The sequence below is a fragment of the Sarcophilus harrisii genome, chromosome 6 (genome assembly GCF_902635505.1).
Source record: "Sarcophilus harrisii chromosome 6, mSarHar1.11, whole genome shotgun sequence".
NCBI lineage: Eukaryota > Metazoa > Chordata > Mammalia > Dasyuromorphia > Dasyuridae > Sarcophilus > Sarcophilus harrisii.
This window is the reverse complement of record NC_045431.1, coordinates 127,939,020-127,961,577: the sequence shown is the minus strand read 5'-3', so window position 1 is coordinate 127,961,577 and position 22,558 is coordinate 127,939,020. Positions and strand designations below refer to the sequence as shown.

The 22,558-nt window shown below is 34.5% G+C and overlaps 1 protein-coding gene across 1 annotated transcript in view; it reads left to right on the top strand.

Annotated features, from left to right (window-relative positions):
* ENPEP (glutamyl aminopeptidase) overlaps positions 1–21,296 on the top strand; it is a 104,253-nt gene extending 82,957 nt beyond the window's left edge. Inside the window, exons 14-20 of the mRNA XM_031941818.1 lie at positions 9,414–9,564; positions 10,609–10,682; positions 10,792–10,893; positions 12,198–12,368; positions 13,285–13,425; positions 18,837–18,915; positions 20,420–21,296. Coding sequence (XP_031797678.1) covers positions 9,414–9,564; positions 10,609–10,682; positions 10,792–10,893; positions 12,198–12,368; positions 13,285–13,425; positions 18,837–18,915; positions 20,420–20,566 — 865 coding nt within the window. The 3' untranslated portion in view covers positions 20,567–21,296. The remainder of the gene's footprint in view (positions 1–9,413; positions 9,565–10,608; positions 10,683–10,791; positions 10,894–12,197; positions 12,369–13,284; positions 13,426–18,836; positions 18,916–20,419) is intronic.
* Positions 21,297–22,558: the final 1,262 nt, after the last annotated feature.

Below are 22,558 nucleotides of genomic sequence, written 5' to 3'. Positions count from 1 at the left end.
AATCTCTTTACAATATTAAAGCTATTCCCACATAAGTAAGGATTCCCTCCATATAGTTCTCAAATTTATACCACAAATTCTTTTCCTCTCCAAAATGGTTGACAAATTCCTTCTAAAAGTTCTTTCTTCATACACACAATCCCACAAATCTTTTTTTAATTCACATTAGGTATCAAAATGTTCATAATAGTGATACTTTTTATCCTTTAACAATTAATCTAAATCTCTTACTTTATAGAAAAACATTTTTAAGTTCTTTTCAACATTAAAGAAACAATATGCCTAATACCTTCATTTATGGTGTGATGCAACTTAGAGGCAAAGAGAAAAAGGTCCAAAGTCATATTGTTAACTAATGACAGAACCAAGAGCTTGACACAGGTCTCCTAATTTCTGGTTCAGTGTTTATTCCATACTCTTTTTATAATACTAACCTTGTGTAACATGAAAGTTTCCTACCTCACTGGTTTTGAGTGAAGCCTAAGATAATGAAGTCATAGACTCATATGAAAAAAATAAGATCAACATGTATTAGACCTCTCATTTCAGAGAAATTACCAGACATTAAGGGAAAAAATATTTTTTTCAAAGATACTTTTTCTTCCTTAGGTCCAAATCAATACTCAAATGAGAGTGTAAGCCAGAGGTCAGGCTGGGTTAGGAGCAATAATTTCCTGGGATTGTTGAAGTTCAAGAGGTTAAGGAAAAAAGGAAGTTGGAACTGAAACCAGGAGTTTCAAGCCACTGAGTTTTGCAGGAATATCAGAAATCATGCAACCATGGACATTGGCAAAGTGATTGCCAACCCAATGGGTCTTCCTGAGGCTTCTTATTTAAGGCAGTGCCATGAATTCCTTGCCTCCACTTTGCTTTGACATGTTATGGCAGCCATGGACTAGCAGATGTTGGTGTGTCCCTGATTCCCAGGCATGGAGTGCCTTTGGAAGCAGTGATACAAAAAAGGGGCACCTTTATAATGTAATATAATAGGAATACAATGCAATTAGTTTCTAGGCTTTTTGTGTTCAGTTAGCACTTGAATCTCCCAAATTCCTTTATTCAATGAGTTGGGAGAACTGGGTCCTTATTGGGGCAAATTAATCAGCCTGAGCTACCTTAGAGATTAACTGGGCATTTCTTACATCATCTGTGTTGTAACTTTCATCCCTCTTCATAGTCAGAAAGGAACATGAATGATTTATTACCCTTGGCAATTTTGCCTGAGGATATAACATGATATAACCTAACTTTAGATTTCTGTATCTGATCTTGGGGAAATGTTAGTCTCTCAGATATCAGGACATTACTTAGTACCAATCCGCTCAAGATGACTTCCCAAATAGCATTTCCTTATGGCAACTTCCTGTCCAGTCCAAGTCTTTCCTAAGCTTCCTGATTTACAGTCAATCTAGCAATCAACCCGCAAGCACTTATCAAGCACTGAGACAAAAAATGAAGGCATAAACATATTCTATTAGGGGAGGGAGCATAGACAGAAAGAAAGTTTTTTTTTTTTTTTTTTTTTTTTTTAAAGAAATTTCATAGAAAACAAATATAAGAAAACAAGGCAAAGGAAGTGGTTAAGAAAGGTGGTATATAGAGATTGAATGAACTCAAGGAAACTAGGGACTATAAGAGGTGGAGATGTGGAGGGAGTTTATTCCTGTCATACAAAGGTCGTGCATGAGGAACAATTAAGAATAAGAGGCACAGATATGGAGATATGGAAGATCCTGGGTTATGGTCATAGACTTAGGATATAATTATTCAGTCTTAGTGGGCAACTAACTGACAGAGTGGATAGAGTGTCCATCTAGGAGTCAGAAAGATTCATCTTTTTGAATTCAAATTTGTCCTCAGACACTTACTAGATGTGTGACTCTAGTCCTGTTTGCCTCAGTTTTCTCATTCATTCAATGAAATGGAGGGGGGAAAAAAGGCAAATTACTCTATTATCTCTACAAAGAAACCCCCCTAAAAGGAGTCATGAAGAGTCAGACAAGACTGAAATGCCTCTGATTCTAATTTAGATCCACCAGATAGGAATAAGAAAACTCTTCTGCATCTTTCATCCCCAGCACATTTTTAAAGTATGCAGTAAAATGCTTTTCTTTGGAAAGCATCCCATGGGTTTCTGTGATAACCTTTTTGAAACTTTATTATCTTGACTGTTTGAAATAACAGGATATTATAATAACCTCAGCACTTTATTTCCCATTTATAACATATTTCAGATAATTCTTTTTGCTTCAGAATGAAACTGAAGGGCCCTTGTGAATCTCTCAGTGAGTTACTATGTATAAAGATATGACTCAGGCAACTGGAAATATCTCTTTCATTTACACAATTTCTTGGCAATAGCCTCATAAATGTTGAAATATTAGGGAGGTAAAAGAAATAAAAAAAAAACTGATGAAACATGAACCTTCCATGTTTCTCATGAGGGAATCGGTTTACAATGGTTCAATGACTTGCTCAAGATTATGTAGTAAATAAAAATAAGAAATAGAACTAAGGTCCTGTATTGTCATGATTTTCAGGTCAGTGTCCTTTCTCCTACACTATCCAGAGATTGACGATGAGTTGGTAATGCCAGATTAAATACATATCAAGAAGATATGATGAAATTCCTCAGCATAATAACTTGAGTATCTACTTCATAAAACTCTTATAAACATCCAACAAATAATGGAGGCAAAGCAAATTTTGTAAATATTAGAATGCTATATAAATGTAATTTTTAAAAAAATTTTTTCCAAACTTGTCTGTCTACTTGACCTTCAGTCTACTGCTTAAGCTGTCCTGACATGTATGATCTCCAGATCAACAGTCATTGTTCCCAGATCATCGGAGATATGATCTCTGTTCTATCAGAGATAGAAAACTTATGAAATATCTTTCCTTTTATGTTTTTTATAAATGCTTTCTGTGCTTCATAATACTCAATCACTGAGCAGGCAGGTAGAACTATTTAAAGTCTAATTTGTTTCATTGACCAACAGATTTTTTTAAATGTAGTATTTGAGGAGAATAAGTGGGCAAACTATTGCAACTGTTGCATATGATGAGATTTTTGGCTAAAGGCTCAGAGTCAAAGGAGAAAGTTATTGATTTATTTAAAATTCCTAGAACAAAGAGAATAATAATTCTGTGAGCATCACATTGACTCAGTATCACAGTGGGAAGCTACATTGCTGCCACTGTCAGAAATTCATTGTTATTCATCCCAGTTCAAAAAAACAAAAAAAACAAACAAACAAACAAACAACAATTTCCTTAGAGAGGAGGGAAATGAAGGAACATTGTGAGAGAAAATCCAGCCTTAAAGGAGCAATAACTTTGACCACAAAGGTGAGAAGAGAATATAACAGGGAAGGTAATAAGCATTTATATAATACCTACTATATGTTAATCACTGTAATAAACCCTTATTACAATCTCACAACCATGCAAGATAGTATCTACTATTGTTTTATTTAGTTTTAGGAAAATGAGGCAGACAGGTTAAATGACTTGTACAAGGTCACATAGCTAGTAAGTATCTGGGATCAGATTTGAACTCAGGAAGATGAGTCTTTTTGATAACAGGTCCATAATTCTATCTACTGTACCTATTAAATGGAAACACACATACAGAAATATAAAGACTTTCTAACTTCCTGCCCCACAAAGCTTGGATTTATTCATCACAATTATGTCATTATGTAAAAAGGTCCCTGTTAAAATGACAGTGTATATTACTTAGAAGAAATTAGATTATAAGATTACTTAGTTTCTCTCCCTTGAAAAAGAATTCCTTCTCTATCTCTTCCTCATATATACATATACATACACATACATATATACATATGTATATATACATTTCCTTGATTCCTTTATATTATCTATCATTTATGTAGAAATAATACATACACATACATACCATACTACCTTTTCATAGGTAGTATTTCATAAGTAATTTCAGAGAATTAAGTTCAAAGAATATGACGCTGTCTTGGATCACTAAGCATAAGGACAATGTCATAGTATAGGGTTGGAAAGAAAAAAAGGAGAGGGGTCCCTAACATGATGGCATTGGGAACCTAGAAGAAGTGAGTTGGATCTGGGTCAGAATGATCCAGTTTAAAACTGATCTTAGACACTTTCTAGCAATATGACCATGCATAAGTCACTTAACCTATATTTTACCTTAATTTTCTTATCTATTAGCAGCCGAAGGTGGAGGAATCACAGTGCATTGGCTGAATTGAATCCTTATCTATATTTGGTCATTGCTTGGGTCCAGATTGACTCGGAATGAATGTAAACAGCAGTCATTTCTGCTTTGGCCAAAAACCCTGAGGGTCTTACCCTCTCAAATTCATTTATTTATTTAGATTTTGGCAAGGGGGTGGGGATAGGTGAAAGAGAAGAATTTCAAGGGAAATAATGAAAAATGTCAACAAAGGTGAGGGTAGAAATATCAAACCTGAAGCTTTACTGCAAAGTAGTATTTCTCAAAACAATTTGGTAATGGTCAAAAAAAAAAAAGAAAGCTCATCAAGAGAATAGATTTAGTGTACAACATTGAGAAGGGAACAAACAAGCTTTGTGTTCAAAAATCACAAAAGATTCCAGCTACTGGGATAAGGAATAACTATTGAACAAAAATTATTGGGAAAATTAGACAACTGTATGAAAGAAATCATGTAATTATTATCTCCCACCTATCAAGATAAACTCTATTTGGACATATGACCAAGAGACAAAAGTTTACATGTTTAAAAAAAAATTAGAGCAAAATTAAATTATGGACTTATGAAGAAAGAAAGATACTATCTACCTTCAGAGAAAGAACTATTAAATAGAACTATGTTATTGTACCATGTTGTAGAAAAAACTCAAACTATAGAGGGCATAGGAAGAAAGATGCTATCAACATCATAATTTTATCTGTATATACCTGTTTGTAACTAATGGTAGCTATCTCCGGGTGGCAGGGGATAGGAAAAGAAAAAAGTCTATATGATAATTTTGCTGTATTTTTTAATGGAATAGCAAGTGGTGCATAGTAGATTTGCAATTTCATGTGCAATTATTTTCTAATTGTATTATAGTTTGGAAATGTTTGTTTTATGACATAAACTAAAAATAAAATAAAAGAAATTGAAAAAATACCTATTAGATCTATGAACAGGAGAAAATTTCATAACCAAATGAAGAACAGAAAGACTCACAGGAGATAAAATGCATTATTTTAAATAGTGGAAAGGGCTCTGTAGTTAGAACAAATCAAATCCTGCTTTTTAAATTTGCTGTCTGTATAAATATCAGCAAGTCTTTTAATTCTCTAAGCCTCAGTTCCTTCATATGTAAAATGAGGACATTTAATATTTTTAGGATCATGATATAATGGAAAGAAGATTGGATTTGAAATTGGAGGAGCTATGTTCAAATTCTGCCTCTGATGTTTAATGCCAGTATGACCTTTATTAGTCATACAGTAAACGTACATTAAGCATATGCCAGCTTGGCACTAGAGATTCAAGCCAAAAATGAAACCCTTGAGGAACTTATATTCTATTAGGATACTCAATATTATTTGGGGTCTCTGTTTCCTCGCTTGTAAAGTAAACTTCTAGAACTAGATGGTCTAACTCTACATCTATGGCTATGTGAATTAAATGTTTGGGACACTTTGCAAATCTTAGAGCTTCTATGGAACTTATTGTTATTAAAATGCTGATAAAACTGAGAGTTATGTGACATGTCTAGACAACATACCCTTGATGTGATTAGTATAATCAAAGACAAGTCAAGATCAAATTGACCTCAATCACTCTAAATATGAATTTTCCCATTTGGCTCTTCTTTACCTTATTATGTGCTTTACAGAGCCTCTTTAAGTCAGTCTTCTTTCTACAAGTTGGCTCTGTTTGGCCATGATAAGGAGCAGCTATGACAAAAATACCAATTGCTGAATTTGAATTGGTATCCAAAATCATGTAAGCCATCTGCTAACTGAGCCGTCTATAGATGAAGACCAGAAGACCTATAGGAGGGAGGTGGTCTCAGTTAATATTAAATTAAATGAGGATTTTTTTTTTCATTAGAACGTCACAGGTTCCAAGTAGAACAGCAGCAACACCAGTCCAGGAAATTGCCTGTTAAAATACAGGCTTTCTCAGTGAGTACTTATAAAAACGTAAAATACCCCTTCCAAGAAACATTCAGTTTCAATATCCTTTATCTTTCATGTGGAATTGAATTAAATTCATTCTGCAAACTTGATCAATCAGCAGAGAGTCAAGTTTAATAAGGTTCCCTTTGGATGGATTGACAATCTAAAGTGATCGAATTAGAGTTAGGTTTCCGATCTCCATTTCAAGTAGCATATTGATTTCATTGGAATTATCTGTAAAAGTGGGTCCTCAATTATATAACATAGAAATCATTTTTTAAAAAATAAATTCACCAATATATTTTGTTTTTAAATTAATTTTCCTCTGGGTCTCTCTGTGTCCCCTTTCTATTTAGTCAAGTCGTTTTCTCATTTTTTCCTTAAAGAGGAAGAACATATTTTAAAAAATCAACAAAACTTATCAATACATAAAATTTGAAAATATGTGGAACATTCCACACTCATTGACTTCCTACCTCTGCAAAAAAGAGGGAGGAGATATCTTCTCATACTTTTCCTTTGTGATTATGCTTATTCTTTCTTTTTTTTCATCATTCATTTTTCATTGCTTCATGGTTCTTTTCCCTTCCATTTATCTTGGTATATAGGCATTGTGTTTATTGTTTTCTTGGCTCTCATACTTCAATTTACATTAATTCATGTGTTTCCATATTCTCTATATTCATCATATTCATCATTTTTCTATAAAGTGGTAATATTCCATTTCACTTATGTTTCTTCATTTGTTTAATCATCCATGGACGTTTACTTTGTTTCCAGCTCTTTGTTATCACCCAAAAAATGTTGCTACGAATACTGGATGTATTTAGGAAATTTCTTATTAATAATATCCTTAGGGTATATGCTTAATACACACATTTTCAAATTTCAATTATTTTAGAGACAGGAATGTCCTCACCTACACAGATAGGTGTGATGACTGTGTGTTTTAAAATCAGCCGGAGTCAGGAATTCAGGTTAAGGGAAAATCTTCAATCTTTATTCTCAGTAGAGGTTAAGAAGGATCAGAGGTGAAGGGTGATCACAATCTCAATGTGTGCAGCTGCAACAGGAAGCCAGCCAGCAGTCTCTCCCCGCCTCTCTTCCTGCCCTTCTACCCCCACCCACCAAAATCGTCATTTCCTATACAACACATCAGGACTTGCACAAAAGTGGGCAGGGGCCATTCTTTCTCCAAGCATATATATTAATAGAGTATGGTCCAATTACTATGTAGCCTCACGTGCTTGGGACCTCAGTGCATCAACTCGAGCTTCAGCCCATTACAGATGGGTGTGTCTTCGATGAGATTTCTAGGATCTTTGATGAACAGGATAATTTGAGGACATAACCTATGCTGGTATCAAGTGTCTGTTCTGAGCCTACTCAGGATTAATCTACAAACTATATTTCCCTTTAGAATTTCAATGGCTTCTTTCCTCTGCTATCATACTCGCTATTTGTTAGGGGGACCAGTAAATAAATAGCACTCCAGTTCCATTTAAGCAATTAACTTAACAAGAGTAGCTTTTTTATGTCTCTCTTAACCAAAGAATGAATTACAATGGGGTCATCTTCAGTAGTTGTCAGGAAGTTCAAACCAGTCCATGAATAAACATTTACTAAGTACTATTGTGCTATGTGTCAAGCATACTATACTGTACTATACACTGTACTATAAACACTGGAGACATAAAGAAAGGTAAAAGACAATTTCTGTTCTAAAGCTATTCACAGTCTATTGGAGGAGAAAACATGCAAACAAACATGTACCATCTATAGACTGAAAAAAAATTAGAAAAAATCAGTAGAGAGAACATACTAGGAGGATGATCAGAGGAATTTAGCTGGGATATTAAGGAATCCAGGAGATAGAGATGTGAAGCATTTGAGGTATGGGGAACAGACTGACAGTGCTTATAGTTGAGAAGTGGAATGTCTTATTTAAAGAACAACAAGGAAGCTAGTGTCAATACAAAGGAACAGGAAGATAGGAATAATCCTGGGGTGAATAAGAAAGATGAGGATCATAAATTAGATCTTGAAGGGATGTAGGATCTTATCTTGTTCAGCTACATCATTTCACAGATGATGAAACAGACCTATAGAGGTTAAGTGTCTTGTCTAAGATCAAACAAATAGTAAATGGGAAATAGTAAAGGAAAAGGAACCCTAGATCTCTATTTCCATCGTTCCATATTGGTTGAGCAGGGATCTGATAAAAATGTGTTAATTCAAGCTACTGACAAAATAATATTGATTTAGTGTGCTAAACAGCAGTCAGCATACAATCTATTGTATGCCTTTCAATAATGACCTGTTTGATCATTCTCCCTTTTCATTTTTTAATGGGTTAGCTCTATTTTAAGGTAGTCTTGGGAAAAATTCTTTACATACTAATTATAGTAGTACTATGTAATCGATATAATTATGGTAGTACTCAATAAATGTCAACTGATATAACTTCAAAGTTAAAACATTTTACATTTATACTTTAAAAAATGTTGAACATATATTTCATTTTCATTTAAGAGTCTTTGTCTAAAATTTCGATTGTATGTCCTTGGAAATGGGGAAAAGGAGAGGGAAGTAAAATTCAAAACTTTTACAATCATTTACTGGGGACAATCATTATTGTTTTCTAAGATCCCATATTCTAGAAGTATTTACAAAATAATCAGAAGATTTTAATTATTTTTTTTTTTTACTACAAGAAAATCATTGGGCAAAACAAATTTAACTAGGAGAAAAACTTAAGAAAGATAGTTTTCCACTCAATATTTTTGAATACACAGACTAATGAACTTTAAAAATAAAAATGAAAGCAATTTCAATGAACTATTTTTATGGCAGACTCATTATCAGTAAGTATAATAGTGATATTTTTACTTCTGAACATATTTTAATTTTTATAATCGATGCTATACATACAACACTGTGGTTTCTGTTTGTCTTTGAATTTAGTTCCAGTGTCTTTTTAAAATCCATATGCTGCTTTTTGCTATCTTGTTCTTCATTGATGACTGCATAATAAAGATCATTGCTAACATAAAAGCATCTGACAGGTTCTTAACCGGCTAGGCAGGAGGCTTCAAGCTGCTCTCAATAAGTACATTTTTCTAAACAATTTGATGGAAGAATTATTGAGGAACAAGAAGCCTAATTAGATTTAATGTTAGATTGCTTTTCATTGGAGCTTTCAGCTAAACAACAATTGAAATTTGAATTAATTGTATTGCATTTCTTTCTTAAGGGCCAATCTTCTAAGTTACAGTGTTTCTCTGAATCTGACCAAGTATCTGAAAAATGAAACTGACTACTTACCATGGCAGAGAATTATATCAGCACTATCTTATGTGTCCAGCATGCTTGAAGATGATACAGAGTTGTATCCTTTGCTTAAGGTAATGTGAATAATATCATTGGGGAATTAAACATAACTTTTGGTAAAGTAAGCTGTAAGTGATAGAATAGAGTCCATATCTCCACTGCCAAAATTAAGTGGAGATAAAGATATATAAGAACATCCTTTGGAGACAAACATTTCTCTTCCAGCTGTGGCCCACAGAATAAAACTTGCAAATTTACAGTTATGTTGTCAGAAGGAGGTTTCATTAAGGATAAGAAAGAGCAACAAAAATTCTTGGAACCTAAGGTCTCGTAAGAAAGCTTGCATACTTAGTCTTAGTTTTTTCTTTTTAAAAATGAGGGTAATAATGGTACCTATCGCACATGGTAGTTTTGAGGATCTGTACAGTTTAACAGTTACAACATATATAGAACAGCTTATAAATCTTGTGTATACCTTAAAAAAAAAAAAAGGAAATCTGTGTGTGTATTGAATGGGATCATGATATTTAAGGATTATTTCATAAAGGTTCTATTTTCAAAATATAAGTCTTTCCTTGATTACTCTCACAATTCCAATTTCACTCTAACAGTGAATGATGTTACTCTCACAATTCCAATTTCACTCTAACAGTGAATGATGGTTTTAAGAGAAACTTTTTCTATTGTTGTCCTTCATCAAGAATTCCATTATGAATGTAGCAGTTTTCCTCATAAGGAAATTATAATGTGTATAGACTACATTGCATCTATGGTTATACCATCTTTATATAGGCCAAGCTTGGTACTATTATTATCCCCATTTTTAAAGGAGAAAACTAAAACTAGGAACATCCTGATACTTCTAATTTTGATGGACAAGGTAATTGGGGTACGGAGAAGAAAGTTGATATGTCCATTACCTAATAAGTAAAGCAATACTAGGTCAAGATGGATCCAAATGAGTTAAGTAATGATGCCAGCTCTATTCTGTAAACAAAACTTGGGTTCTCAGAGGTAAACACAGAAGGATTTTTACTCAGTGGTTCACTGATTTCTGTAGGCTGGAGTGTTGATAAGACAGTGAAGAATACTCATTTTTAATGGTTCTTTTATTTTAGGGATACCTCCGCAGTCAAGTGAAGCCTTTGGCAGATTCTCTGGGTTGGAAAGATGAAGGAAACCATCTTGAAAAGTTATTCCTTATTTATTTTTTAGTGACATTAACATTTGCTGATTTAATTTTTCAAAAACAAAACAAAACAGTTAAACAATGCTATTTGGTTTTTCTCTCCTTTTCATAGGTTACTTCGTGCTTCAGTCCTAGGGCTAGCATGCAAGGTGGGGGATACAGATGCATTGAACAATGCTTCTGAATTATTTAAGCAGTGGCAAAATGGAGTGAGGTGACTATTTACAATGTTCAGTTTGCCTTATCTGTTGCTTTATTTTACATGAATTGTATTCAGTTGAATGCACTGCATTGAGTGGATATTTTGTGCATTGGAGGAGATAAGAAGAAATTGCATGTTTATAGTGCAATAGTGGTTAGAGTATTGAGCCCAGAGCAGGAAGATGAGTTCAAATCTGACCCCAGACACTCATTTAGGTATCTGACCCTGGGAAGTCATATAAATTCTATTTTCCTCAGTTTCCTCTCCTATAAAATGGAGATAATAGCATCTACCTCCCAAGGTTGTTATAAGGATCAAATGAGATAATATTTATAAAGTACCTATTATAGATAATAATAGTTAGCATTTATATGTAGCTCCTACTATGTGCTAGTCACATATAAATGTTAGCTATTATTTCTGCAGTTTAATGGGCAAGATGATATATGTATACAGATTGTAATGCTGGAGAAACTGAGCAAGATGGAGATTAGAGAGTATTTAATAGTTTATTAAATGGAGAGATATACTAGGATCAAAGTGGATCCATGGTTTGGTCCCAGGGCTGAATGAGACTATTGTTTCCAAGTATCCAGCAGGGAATGTCAGATACGAGATTCTGTTGATTGGTGTGAGGCCACTGAAGAATAATAATAACAATAGCTGACATTTATGTGGTACTTACTATGTAGCAGGTTTTATACTAAATGCTTCACAAATATTATTATCTCATTTATTGTACTTTCTGGGAGTTTAAGCACTATTATCTCCATTTTACAGTTGAGAAAAACTGAAAAAAACAGAAGTTAAGGTTGCTCAGACTCACAAGTCCAATGTCTGAAACCAGATCTGAACTTGGGTCTTCCTGAGTCCAGGCCCAGTGCTCTGACCATCGTACTACCTAGCTGCCTCTAGAAAGATGTCTGTAAAAGGGTACATTTAAAAATTGGCTCACTCATTTTATAAATGTTGAATATGAGATGTATGTTAATGGATCATCCAAGTGGAAATTTCCAGTAGATCATTGGAAACATTAATCTGTCATTCAAGAAAGAGGTCAAGGCTACTGAAGTAAATTGGGGAGTAATTTTTATTGAGTTTATTGCCATGAAACTGAAATGATGATAGGATAAGGGGAAGAGAGAGACAGACAGAGCAGAAACTTTGAAGACAGGTAGGATTAAAGAATGAGAGAAGCCAGTGAAGGAAAATGAGCAAGAGCAATTAGAGATATAGAAAGAAAACCAAGAGAATGTTATGAAGTCTTTTGATGAAAAAAACAAACACTTGCACAAATGAAATACTATCTTTTCTAGTCAACCTGTGAATCTCCGACTTCTGGTGTACCGATATGGAATGCAGAACTCAGGTGATGAAGCTTCATGGAACTACACTCTCTCACAGTACCAGAAGACCACTCTAGCACAAGAAAAAGAAAAATTACTTTATGGATTAGCATCTGTGAACAACATAACTCTTTTATCAAGGTTATTTATGACCTTTTCTTAATTCCCTAAAAGAAGTATTTCTTCCTTAATTAAGATATTTTTAATCTGAAATATATATATATATATATATACTATATGTTATATTTCACACAAGAATCTAAAAATACAATGTAACCGTTTGAAAATGATTTTTAATAGGAAATGCATTATTTAATGGCTTTCCCAGTGCTGGTAAGGGAAAATGTCCTATTACATCCACATTCTATTCCCAGCTCTTCCTGCCACTCACCCTACCTTGTAACCAACATTCCTGAAATGGTTAACTAGGATCATTGAGGTTATACTGTATGAGACCATGGAAGAGAGTTAAAGTAATTGGTTCATGGAGATAGTCAATTCAAGACATTGGACTCGTTTTTATTCCTACAGACAACTGAGCTAAACATTATGCTAGCATAGTACAATCAGAAATGAGCCAAATGCATTTAATTGTAAATCTGCATGAGATAACATGAATATTCCTTTTATTACTTCTCTAGAAAATAAATATTGTCTTAACAGAATCCTGCTTGAGGGCAGAAAAACGAGTAGGTGTGGTTAAAAGCCATTTACAAACAAAAACTCTTTGGCAACATGCATTGAGTTCCAAGATTCATATTACATAAACAAAGTATAATTTGCTTATTTCATGCCACTATATAACCCCAAAAATGAGTTCTTGAAGGTTTTGATAGTTTAGGATTTTTTTTTTTTTGAGCTTTTAGAATCATTGATTGGTTTTTGACAGTGGCACAAAAGATCAAATAATTAAACATATTTTTCATTATTTGTCCCATCCAATTAATTGTGTCAGTTGGTGCCTCAAGAATTGGATTGCTGGTATATTATTGGATGAAATTTAGCTAAGGGTGAACGTTAAAATTTTTAAAAACTTTTTCCATTTGTCTTTTCTTAGGTATCTAGATCTTCTCAAGGACTCTAATCTCATTAAATCCCAGGATGTGTTTACTGTTATCCGATATATTTCATATAATAACTACGGCAAGTACATGGCCTGGGACTGGATACGATTCAACTGGGAGTATTTAGTCAACAGGTATGCTGTTCTCTGATTGGGTTTTGTTTTGACTGCCTAGGGACATTTTATTCTTGAGGTAACTATCTCTAGTTTCAATAAGTGCCATTGACTCAAGTGGTATGTGATTAAGAGTTCACATTTATTTTTCCTTTAAAAGGAACAAGACCCAAATTAACTTAATGACACTTTCTTTTGAATGAATTCTAACAGATCAGTGGCAGATTGGGGTCTGAAAGGATTTGATGCAGGTTGCGATAAAATACATGTACTATAAACATATAGATAATTATATATTAGGATATTAGAATTCCTACAATTAACTTCAAAATAAAAAGGAAACAACATAATATTGGCAGCACAGAATCTTGTGTGTGTGTGTGTGTGTGTGTGTGTGTGTGTGTGTAATAGTTGTTGTTCAGTCATTTCAATTGTGTCCAATTCTTTATGATTCCATTTTCTTGGCAAAGATACTAGTTTGCCGTTTCCATTTCCAGCTTATTTTACAGATGAGGAAACTAAGTCAGAGTTGAGTAACTTGTCCTTGGTCACACAGCAAATAAGTGTCTGAGGCCATAACGAACTCAGATAATGACTCAGAATTTGATTCCAGGCCCAGTGGTCTTATCACTGCACAACCTAGCTGCCCTAGATATAAAATTAGCAGGGACCTTAGAAAAATCACTGAGTCCAATACCTTCATTTTGCAAATGAAGAAACGAAGAGCCAGAGGAATTAAGTGATTTGCTTGAGGAGATTAAACATTTATAAAAGTGTTTAACACAGAGAATAGCATTTAATAGTGATGCTTAATAAATGCTTGATGTCTTTTCCTTCCCTTCTTTTGCCAAGGATCACAGAGCTAATAAGGATCTGAGGCAGATTTTTGAACATAGGTCTTCTAAACCCCGACTGTGGTGCTCTATTCATTATGCTAGGTTATTCAAATTTCAGCTCAGTAATTCTACTTATGTTACACTTTGGGGCCTTGGTTTCCTCATCTCTTAAGGTGTAAAATTAGACAGCAACTAAATTACTTTACAATTCTACATCTCTGATCTCTCTGGGTCTCATCTGTAAAAGTGAGGGGCTGGACTAAATAGCAGCTTTCTCACTCTGTCCATGATTCTGTGATCATATAACCAACCTCTCTGGATCTTAATTCCTCAGCTGTGAAATGAACAATTGAACTAAATGGCAATGTTAATTTCATAATTTCTTCCTTATATAATATAATATAAAATATAAACCACATCTCTATGCTTTCTTTTGACTTAACAAGAATAGGAGTAGCAGCAGCAGTAGTAATATTCTTTTAACTTAATAACTATCTTCCATGTATTTGAACAATACAATTTGAAAGAGTTATTCTATTCTATAACACTTTTCATAAAAAAGGAAACACTGCAGGAGAAAGTCTTAGTAAGAAAGACAGGAGAAATGCTTTTCTAAGCTTCTCCCTCTCCAATCTCTTTAAAAAAAATCTCTTCTACATGTAGAAGAATCATACCCTTACCTTAATGACAGACTTATTCGCCAAAGGCATTTCTTCTAGAACTTGGTAAATAGTTGGTTCAGTGTATTCCAAATATATATTATCAAAATTGACCATTGGATCTTATCCCTCTGCCATTCTCAACTTGGGAAACCAATTTGGCATCATGGGGAAAACATCAGAATAGAAATTAAGACTTAGATTAAAATGTAACTGTTATTATGGCTGAGCAAGTCACTTAACTTTTCTGGTTCTCAATTTCTCTCTTGTGTATATTGGAGTTAATGCTAGTTGTATTGTCCATTTCAAGAAGTTGTTGTAAGGAAAGAATTTTGTAAACAGAATTTTTACCATGGGAAGTAATTGTAACAGGCAACATCAAAGGCCTTTAGTTCTATCATTGCTTCTTCCCTTCCACACCTCTTTACCCTTTCCTAGCATCCTACCTAAATGACAGTAAATAATACCAATAATATAAGGAACACCAGAAACAAGGAACAACTACTACAGTGATATGCTATTTTTTTTTGCTTTTTCTACCTTTCTAAGTTGATTTGGGCAAAGTTCCCACATACATATACCTTGGGGAAATATGTTCATCACTTTACAAACATGACTGTAATATTAGTAGCAATATTAGCATTGCATAGCATCCTATATAGTAATTATATATACTAATTTTATAGTATTCTAAATGCTTTACAAATATTATTTTAATTTTATTTTTACTATGCCCCTAGGTTTTAGATACTATTTTTTATCCCCAATTTGTTATTATTCAGTTGTTTTTCAGTTCTGTCCAACTTTTCATGACTCCATTTGGTTTTTTTTGGAAGAAGATACTGGAGTGGTTTATCATTTCTTTTTCTTAGATCATTTTACAGATGAGAAAATGGAGATAAATAGGGTTAAGTGACTTGCTCAGGGTCACACAGGGTAATAAGCATATGAGGCTAGATTTGAATTCAGGTCGTTTTGAATCCAAGACCTTGTACAATGCCTCAGAAGTAAAGATTAAAAAAAACCAAAACAGTGACAAAATCACTTTTATAATCTTCAAGATATCATTATGTCCTCATGTTAAGTCATACAAATAAAGAAAAGGATGAGAAGGAGGAGGAGAAAGAAGGGGAAATTATAGCCTAATCTCTACTTTTCATGCCCATGAAGATTCAATCCAGTATTGTGGCCTTTTCAGTGTTAATACTGCACATTAAAAAAAAATTCTCCTTTACTTCTTAGTTCTAAAATGATTGGCATTTTTCCTTCCAGATGTGTCAGTTTAGTCATGTTTGTTCATACAACACTGTTTTAACACTACCCCAAAGGTTAGGCACAGAAAGGAAAAATTCAGTGTAAAGTCAAGAAAGAAAATTTGGAATTAGCCAGTATTCTTTTGGTTGAGAGAGAGAGAGAGAGAGAGAGAGAAATTAACAATTAAAAACCATCTATCCTCTTCACCACCAACTCCATTATTTGCTAAGATACATGAAGCTTTGGCAATTTTTAATTGCCTCTATGTTTTCGAACACAGTATCTTCACTCCCCACCCTCTACCAAATGTAGCTTGCCTAATGTCTTCAAGACTGAGTGTGACCAAAACATTTCATCAGCCTGTACCAATATATGATCTATTTTTCTTCTAGCCTGGCTCTGTTACTGTGGCCTTGGAAAACTACTTACCTCCTCTTGGCCTCAGTTTCCTCAAGTGTAAAATTTGAGGATTAGACTCTATGGCCTCTAAAATCCTTTCCAATTCTAACTCTTGTGTCTCATGGTCTGAGACTGGAGGATGACAGCTATATACTCCACCCCCTAGCCTGCTTGTGATCTCTACTGATATCCTCTAGTGCCTCATTGAAACATGGGGATGATCCTTGTTTCTCCAAGTCTGTGTTAGAACAACAATAGTCCTTTGACATTTCTTAGGATGTTTTTAAGTGCATAAAACAAAATACACAGGAAAACAAGGGAAATTAATTGTATTGAAATATGGTAGTAATAATAATAATAAGTTTATAGATTAAAGCTTAAGAATACGTATTTGAGAAGGAAAAATCAAGAGTATCTTTCTTCCTGTTGGCATATAAACTGGCCTGATTTATCCTAGAAAGGGCATTCCCTGAGCTGTATCTTTCTTCCTGTCAGCATATAAACTGGCCTGATTTATCCTAGAAAGGGCATTCCCTGAGCTTAATACTTTTTTACTTTTAGTAATGCTTTATGTAAAAATGTTATATGCCCAAAACTGCTCCCTGATTCTATCCTGGTCTGTTTATCTTTGTATCTGATAAGTGGTAGAAGCTTAATATATGTGCATTAAACTGAATTGAATATGAAGCAAACATTAATCAGGCTATAAGTATTCACTAATTGTATGCTGAATGGACAGCTTATAATAAAGCCTTTCCCAAGTAGTAGAATGTTTTTGGAGAGTTTTTTTGGGAATTCTACTCCTAACAGCGTTTGGGGGTCCCTAGGGCGGTGTCACAGGTTTTGTGAAAGAATTTGAAGTCCCAGTGTCCCAGTTAAGGTTGGCAAAAGGGTTTTATTGGCATTGAGGGTTCTCAGTGGGCTAAGATCCTGATTAGGAAAGTAGCAGGCAATTAAGAGACAGAGTTCAATTTTATTTAGTCTTCTGTAGCCAGGGTTAGGGATATCTCTAAGTGAATTAAGGGTGGTGATTATTTTAGGAGTTTTCCCACGGCTGGAAACTAAGAATTGATCTCCAGGTGAATTAAGGGTGGAAGGTGGGGAGTGGTCCAAAGCTAGAAGATTCAGGGTTTTCTGACCCAGGCTCCCCACAAAGATCAGGGGACTATATCACTACCATCCTTCCCAATCTCAGCTCTCTGATTTATAAAAGAGAATTCACAACAGGCTTGAATTTTCTCCTAAGAAAGAGAAATTATCAAATGGGATAAAAGTATAACTTTCTTATAATTTCTTTACTTTTTACTGAGGTCACTGGATTGAGAGTCAGGAGCCCCAGGTTTTCAACACAGCTCTGTCACTAATGAAAGCAGTCTTTTTACCTCTTTAGGACTCTTTTCTTACCTGTAAAATAAGAGGAGTGCAGCCAGTAGAAAGTAAGGTTCTTCCTCATCTGAAAGAGGCCTAGAGTCAGGAAGACCTGAGTGAAAATATAACCTCAAAGCACTTACTAGCTGGGTGACCCTATGCACATTATTTCAACTCAGTCTGTCCCATTTCCCTCAATTGCAAAATGAAGTTAATCTATCACTTAGTTCATAGAACTGTGAAGATTAAAGGAGATAATGTATGTAAAGTGCTGAGCAAGTGACTGGTATAGTCATTTGTTTAGTCGTTTTTCGACATGTGACCTTTGGAGTTTTCTTAGCAAAGATATAGGAGGGGTTTGCTATTTTCTTTTCCAGCTCATTTTATAGTTGAGAAACTGAAGCAAACAGGGTTAAGTGCTTTGTTCTCAGGATCACACTTACTAGCATTTTTGTCACTGCACCACATAGCTGTTTCTAGTAGGTGCTTAATAAATGTCCTTCCCTTCCCTCTCCTTTGAGAAAGCAAGATTTATTTTCACTTTGTGTAGTCCATAGTACATAGTAGGCACACTATAAAAGTTTAATGGACTGGGCTAGATTATACTAGATGGTTTCTAAAGCCCTATATGGTTCTAGTTATCATCTACCTCCCAGGGCTGTTGGGATGATTAAATGAAATAAGAATTGTAAAGTGCTTAGCAGTGGCATTAGAGACAACTTCAAGAGTTCTGTTTCTAAAATATGATAATTTTATGACTTCCTAGTAATTTGACAATTACTTTAGGAACTAAATCTCTCTTCTCCCCCCCCCCCCAAAAAAAAAAAAATGGTGGAAATACCTTCTAAATCTAAATAAATAATTCGGAGTTCTATGCCCTTAATACTATCTTTTACTCTCATGAATTTCCTTTCAGATTCACTCTGAATGACCGATACCTTGGCAGAATTGTGACTATAGCACAGCCTTTCAACACTGAGTTCCAGCTCTGGCAGGTATGAATTTAAAATATTTCCCAACATTCCTCTTTTTTAAAGATAGCCTGATCTAATCTTCTGTTGAATTCCTCCATGCAATGCTTTAGAGTGAGAAAAATAGATAATGAGATCTTCGAAAAGATAGATCTTTTTTTTTTTTTCCTATTTGGAAATACCACAAGGCAATAATACCACAAGGTATTTGGCAATACCACAAGGCAAAAATCTAAGGTCTCAGAGCTCTTAAGACAGCTCTATGAAGCTGTTTAGGTTGCCAAGGAATCAAGGTTACTCCTTTTGCTCTGGGAGACATGACCTTTTTGCTCTAGAGTGATTTGTCTAAGATTAGATTCCATTCAGACTTCGTGTTTAGTGTTTCAAAATGAAAGGTTTAAATCTCTTTTCTTCTTTTAGATAATTCTCTCTCTCTCTCTTTATCCCTCTTTCCCTCCTCCCTTCCTTCTCTTCTTTTCCCTTTCTCTGTCTCTCTCTCTGTCGTTCTGTCTCTATCCACTCCCTCTCCCTTTCTCTTAAGGAAAAGATTTTGGGGCCTGTTTATTTTAAAAAATAAAATTGTGAAAGTTTTATATTGTTATTGGAATTAGACTCATATGTTTTATTATAAGGTTGAGGATTATAGTCACAGTGGTTCTAGGGATAGACTCTGCGTGTTTGGGGAACAAATTAAGAACATGCCTATAAGGGGATTAGAAATTTGACCTATCATTTTAAAATGCTATTAGTCCCTGAAATAAGAAATCCTCAAAATAGAGAGTTAAACATTGGACAGGGACATAATGAAATGTGCATTAACTCTGGAAATAAAGATGCTAGCTTCAAATCCTGCCTCTGAAAGATACTACCTCTGTGTTTATCTAGGCAGGTTAACACCATTAGGCCTCATCTTGCCTATCTGTAAAATGTGTATGTATGTATGTTTGTGAAGATATTGCATGACCTTGAAAATCTTAACCATGTAAGATGACCATAAAAGTAGATGACCATGAAAATCTTTTTTCATCTAGGATCCTTAGAAAGTGTTCTGGATTTGAATTATGACTGCTACTTACTATTTCTATGATTTGGGGCAATAATTTAATCTCCACAGAACTCATTTTCTCTCTGTAAAATGCAGGGGTAGACTTGACTTCTGACATCTCTTCCAATTCTAGATTTATGTCTTATTCCATCAATTTATCATAAACTAGACAAGGGAGAAGTTGCCTTAGGAGAGAAATAAAGGACCTGAATACATACACTCAAATTTCAGCAGCCAAATAGAAACTAGATATGGGCATGCTGACCAATGAGATGCAAGGTACCATCATATGTACTTTAGATTTGGGTCATATGGTTGAAAACTTGGGAAGTATTGACATAAAAGTCTGGACTATGTATAGTGGGCCTAGATTACAGGGCAGAAGGAATCCAGAGTCACCATATCTCTTTATAGTCACTGAAAAGCTAGAAAGTAAATTAATTAGCTGTCTCAGGTTTTAAATATTTTTTCTCTCTTTTCTAGATGGAGACCTTTTTTAAAACATACCCTGAAGCAGGAGCAGGAGCAGCTCCTCGAAAGACAGTTCTGGAAACAGTGAAGAATAACATTGAATGGTTGAAACTTCATAGAGAAGAAATCAAAGGGTGGCTGCTTGATTCTACCTCTTGAAAAACTAAGGAAATTTAAAATATATTTTAATTTGATAAATTTATCATTGAATAGATTAATTAATTCTTTAAGCAATTAAGAAGCTGATTTCAGAAACACTAAAAACACAAATAATGATGCTTGCTAGAAGATGTGTGTGTGTGTGTGTGTATACATGCACTCACATGCGTGTGTGCATTCCTGCTTCTAACAGTTTTTCAAAGCTTTAAAAAAAAAAAAAGACCCTTTGTTTTTGAAGGAAGATACTAGCAGAGTATTGTATGAACTCAGGGATTCCTTCCGAGTGTATTTTATAGGAGATCCTTTACACCCTGAAGAGATTTGAATAGTCATTTAATGTCTTTAAGGATCATTCCTTACATCCTGTGGAGGGAAAGGAACATTTTAGTCTTAGCTTTTACATTCTTAGGACCAAAGAAACACCACTTAATCTTCTCTCCTGATTGATTTTTAAAGTTTAAATACTGGCACTTGAGGGACCAATATCACCATCTTAATCTTTATTTTATTATTCAGAATCCTAAGACCTAATTTCATTTTATTCACATTTGTCTTACTACTTTAAATCCTGTCAAAGTAACTAGAGCTTAAGTCAGACTCAATGAGTGCATGAATTAACCAGAGGAGTAGTGAGAGTTGCCTTCATTTTCCACAAAATCAACAAGAGAACTCTACATTCCTTTTTAAATAAAGATGAAAATTTACCTCAAAAATTTTCAAATATGATTTTTATTCTTGACTAAATGGTTGCTTAGACAAATTTAGCACTTGGTAAATAGACAGAGTCAAATGCCTACCCATTTCACAAACGAAAAGACATTTTACTCAAAAACATAGATCATGAGCTGGAAGGGGAGCTCCAAGGTCATCTCTTTCAATCTCCTCATTCTATAGGTAAAGAAATAGAAGTACCTTGCCCAAGATCATTCAGGAAGTAATAAAGACAGAATTTGAATTCAGATCTTCTGACTGCAGAATAAATTTTCTTCCTAAACTCTTCTTTAAGAGCAATATGGTATTAGAAGGAATTTTAGAATTTGTCTTGCAATATGTAGCTTGATAGGAAGGTCTTGGGGAATATCAGCTTCTCAAAGTTTAGCAAGGTATTTGTTCCTACCCTTTATAAAATTGTTTCTATCATTGCCCATCTTTTTTTTTTTTTCCCAATTGTGTCCAACCTCTCCTGACCTATTGGAGATTTTCCTGGCAAAGATGCTGGAGTGATTTGTTATTTCTTTCTCTAACTCATTTTGCAAATGAGGAACTGAGGCAAACAGGGTTAAATGACTTGCCCATCGTGACACAATTATCTTTATTATCTGAGGCTATTCTTGAAATCAGATCCTCCTTACTCCAGGCCTTGTTCTCTATCTACTTTGCCAGATAATCATGATAAAATTGCACATCTATAATTTCATTTTAATCTCACAACCCTATGAGGCAGGCAGTACAGATATTATTTCCATTTTGCACATGAAGAAAGGGAGAGGTTAAGTGATTTGCTTATGCTCATGCAGTCAATAAATATTAGAGGCAGATTTTTGAATTCCAATCTTCTAGCTCCAGTGTAAAGGGCAGGAACTCTGGAGAAATATACTTAAGGCTTAGTATGATTGATTTAATCCACAACAAGGTGTTAACTCAGTGGAATGAAGATAATGATTCTCTAGTTTACATGTACTTAGTATAGTTCTACAGGTTGACACCTATTCTACAAGAATTGTAGTACACCTATTCTACAAGATTGACACCTATGACGATATAGTATTTAAACTGAGGACAAAGTCAGCCACAGAGATTCCATCTTTGACTAGCCTCCTGGTGGTTCTCTTGCCTCCTGCATTCCTTCACTGAAACCAAGGCCCATCTGAAGGTCCTCCAGAAAGCTAGCTAGGGCCCCAGGCGAAGGAGACAATAAAGACTTTGGATGCTATTCCTGACGATTCCTGGTTATTCTGCTGAGACCAAGGCTGGTCCCTAGACCTCCAAGAA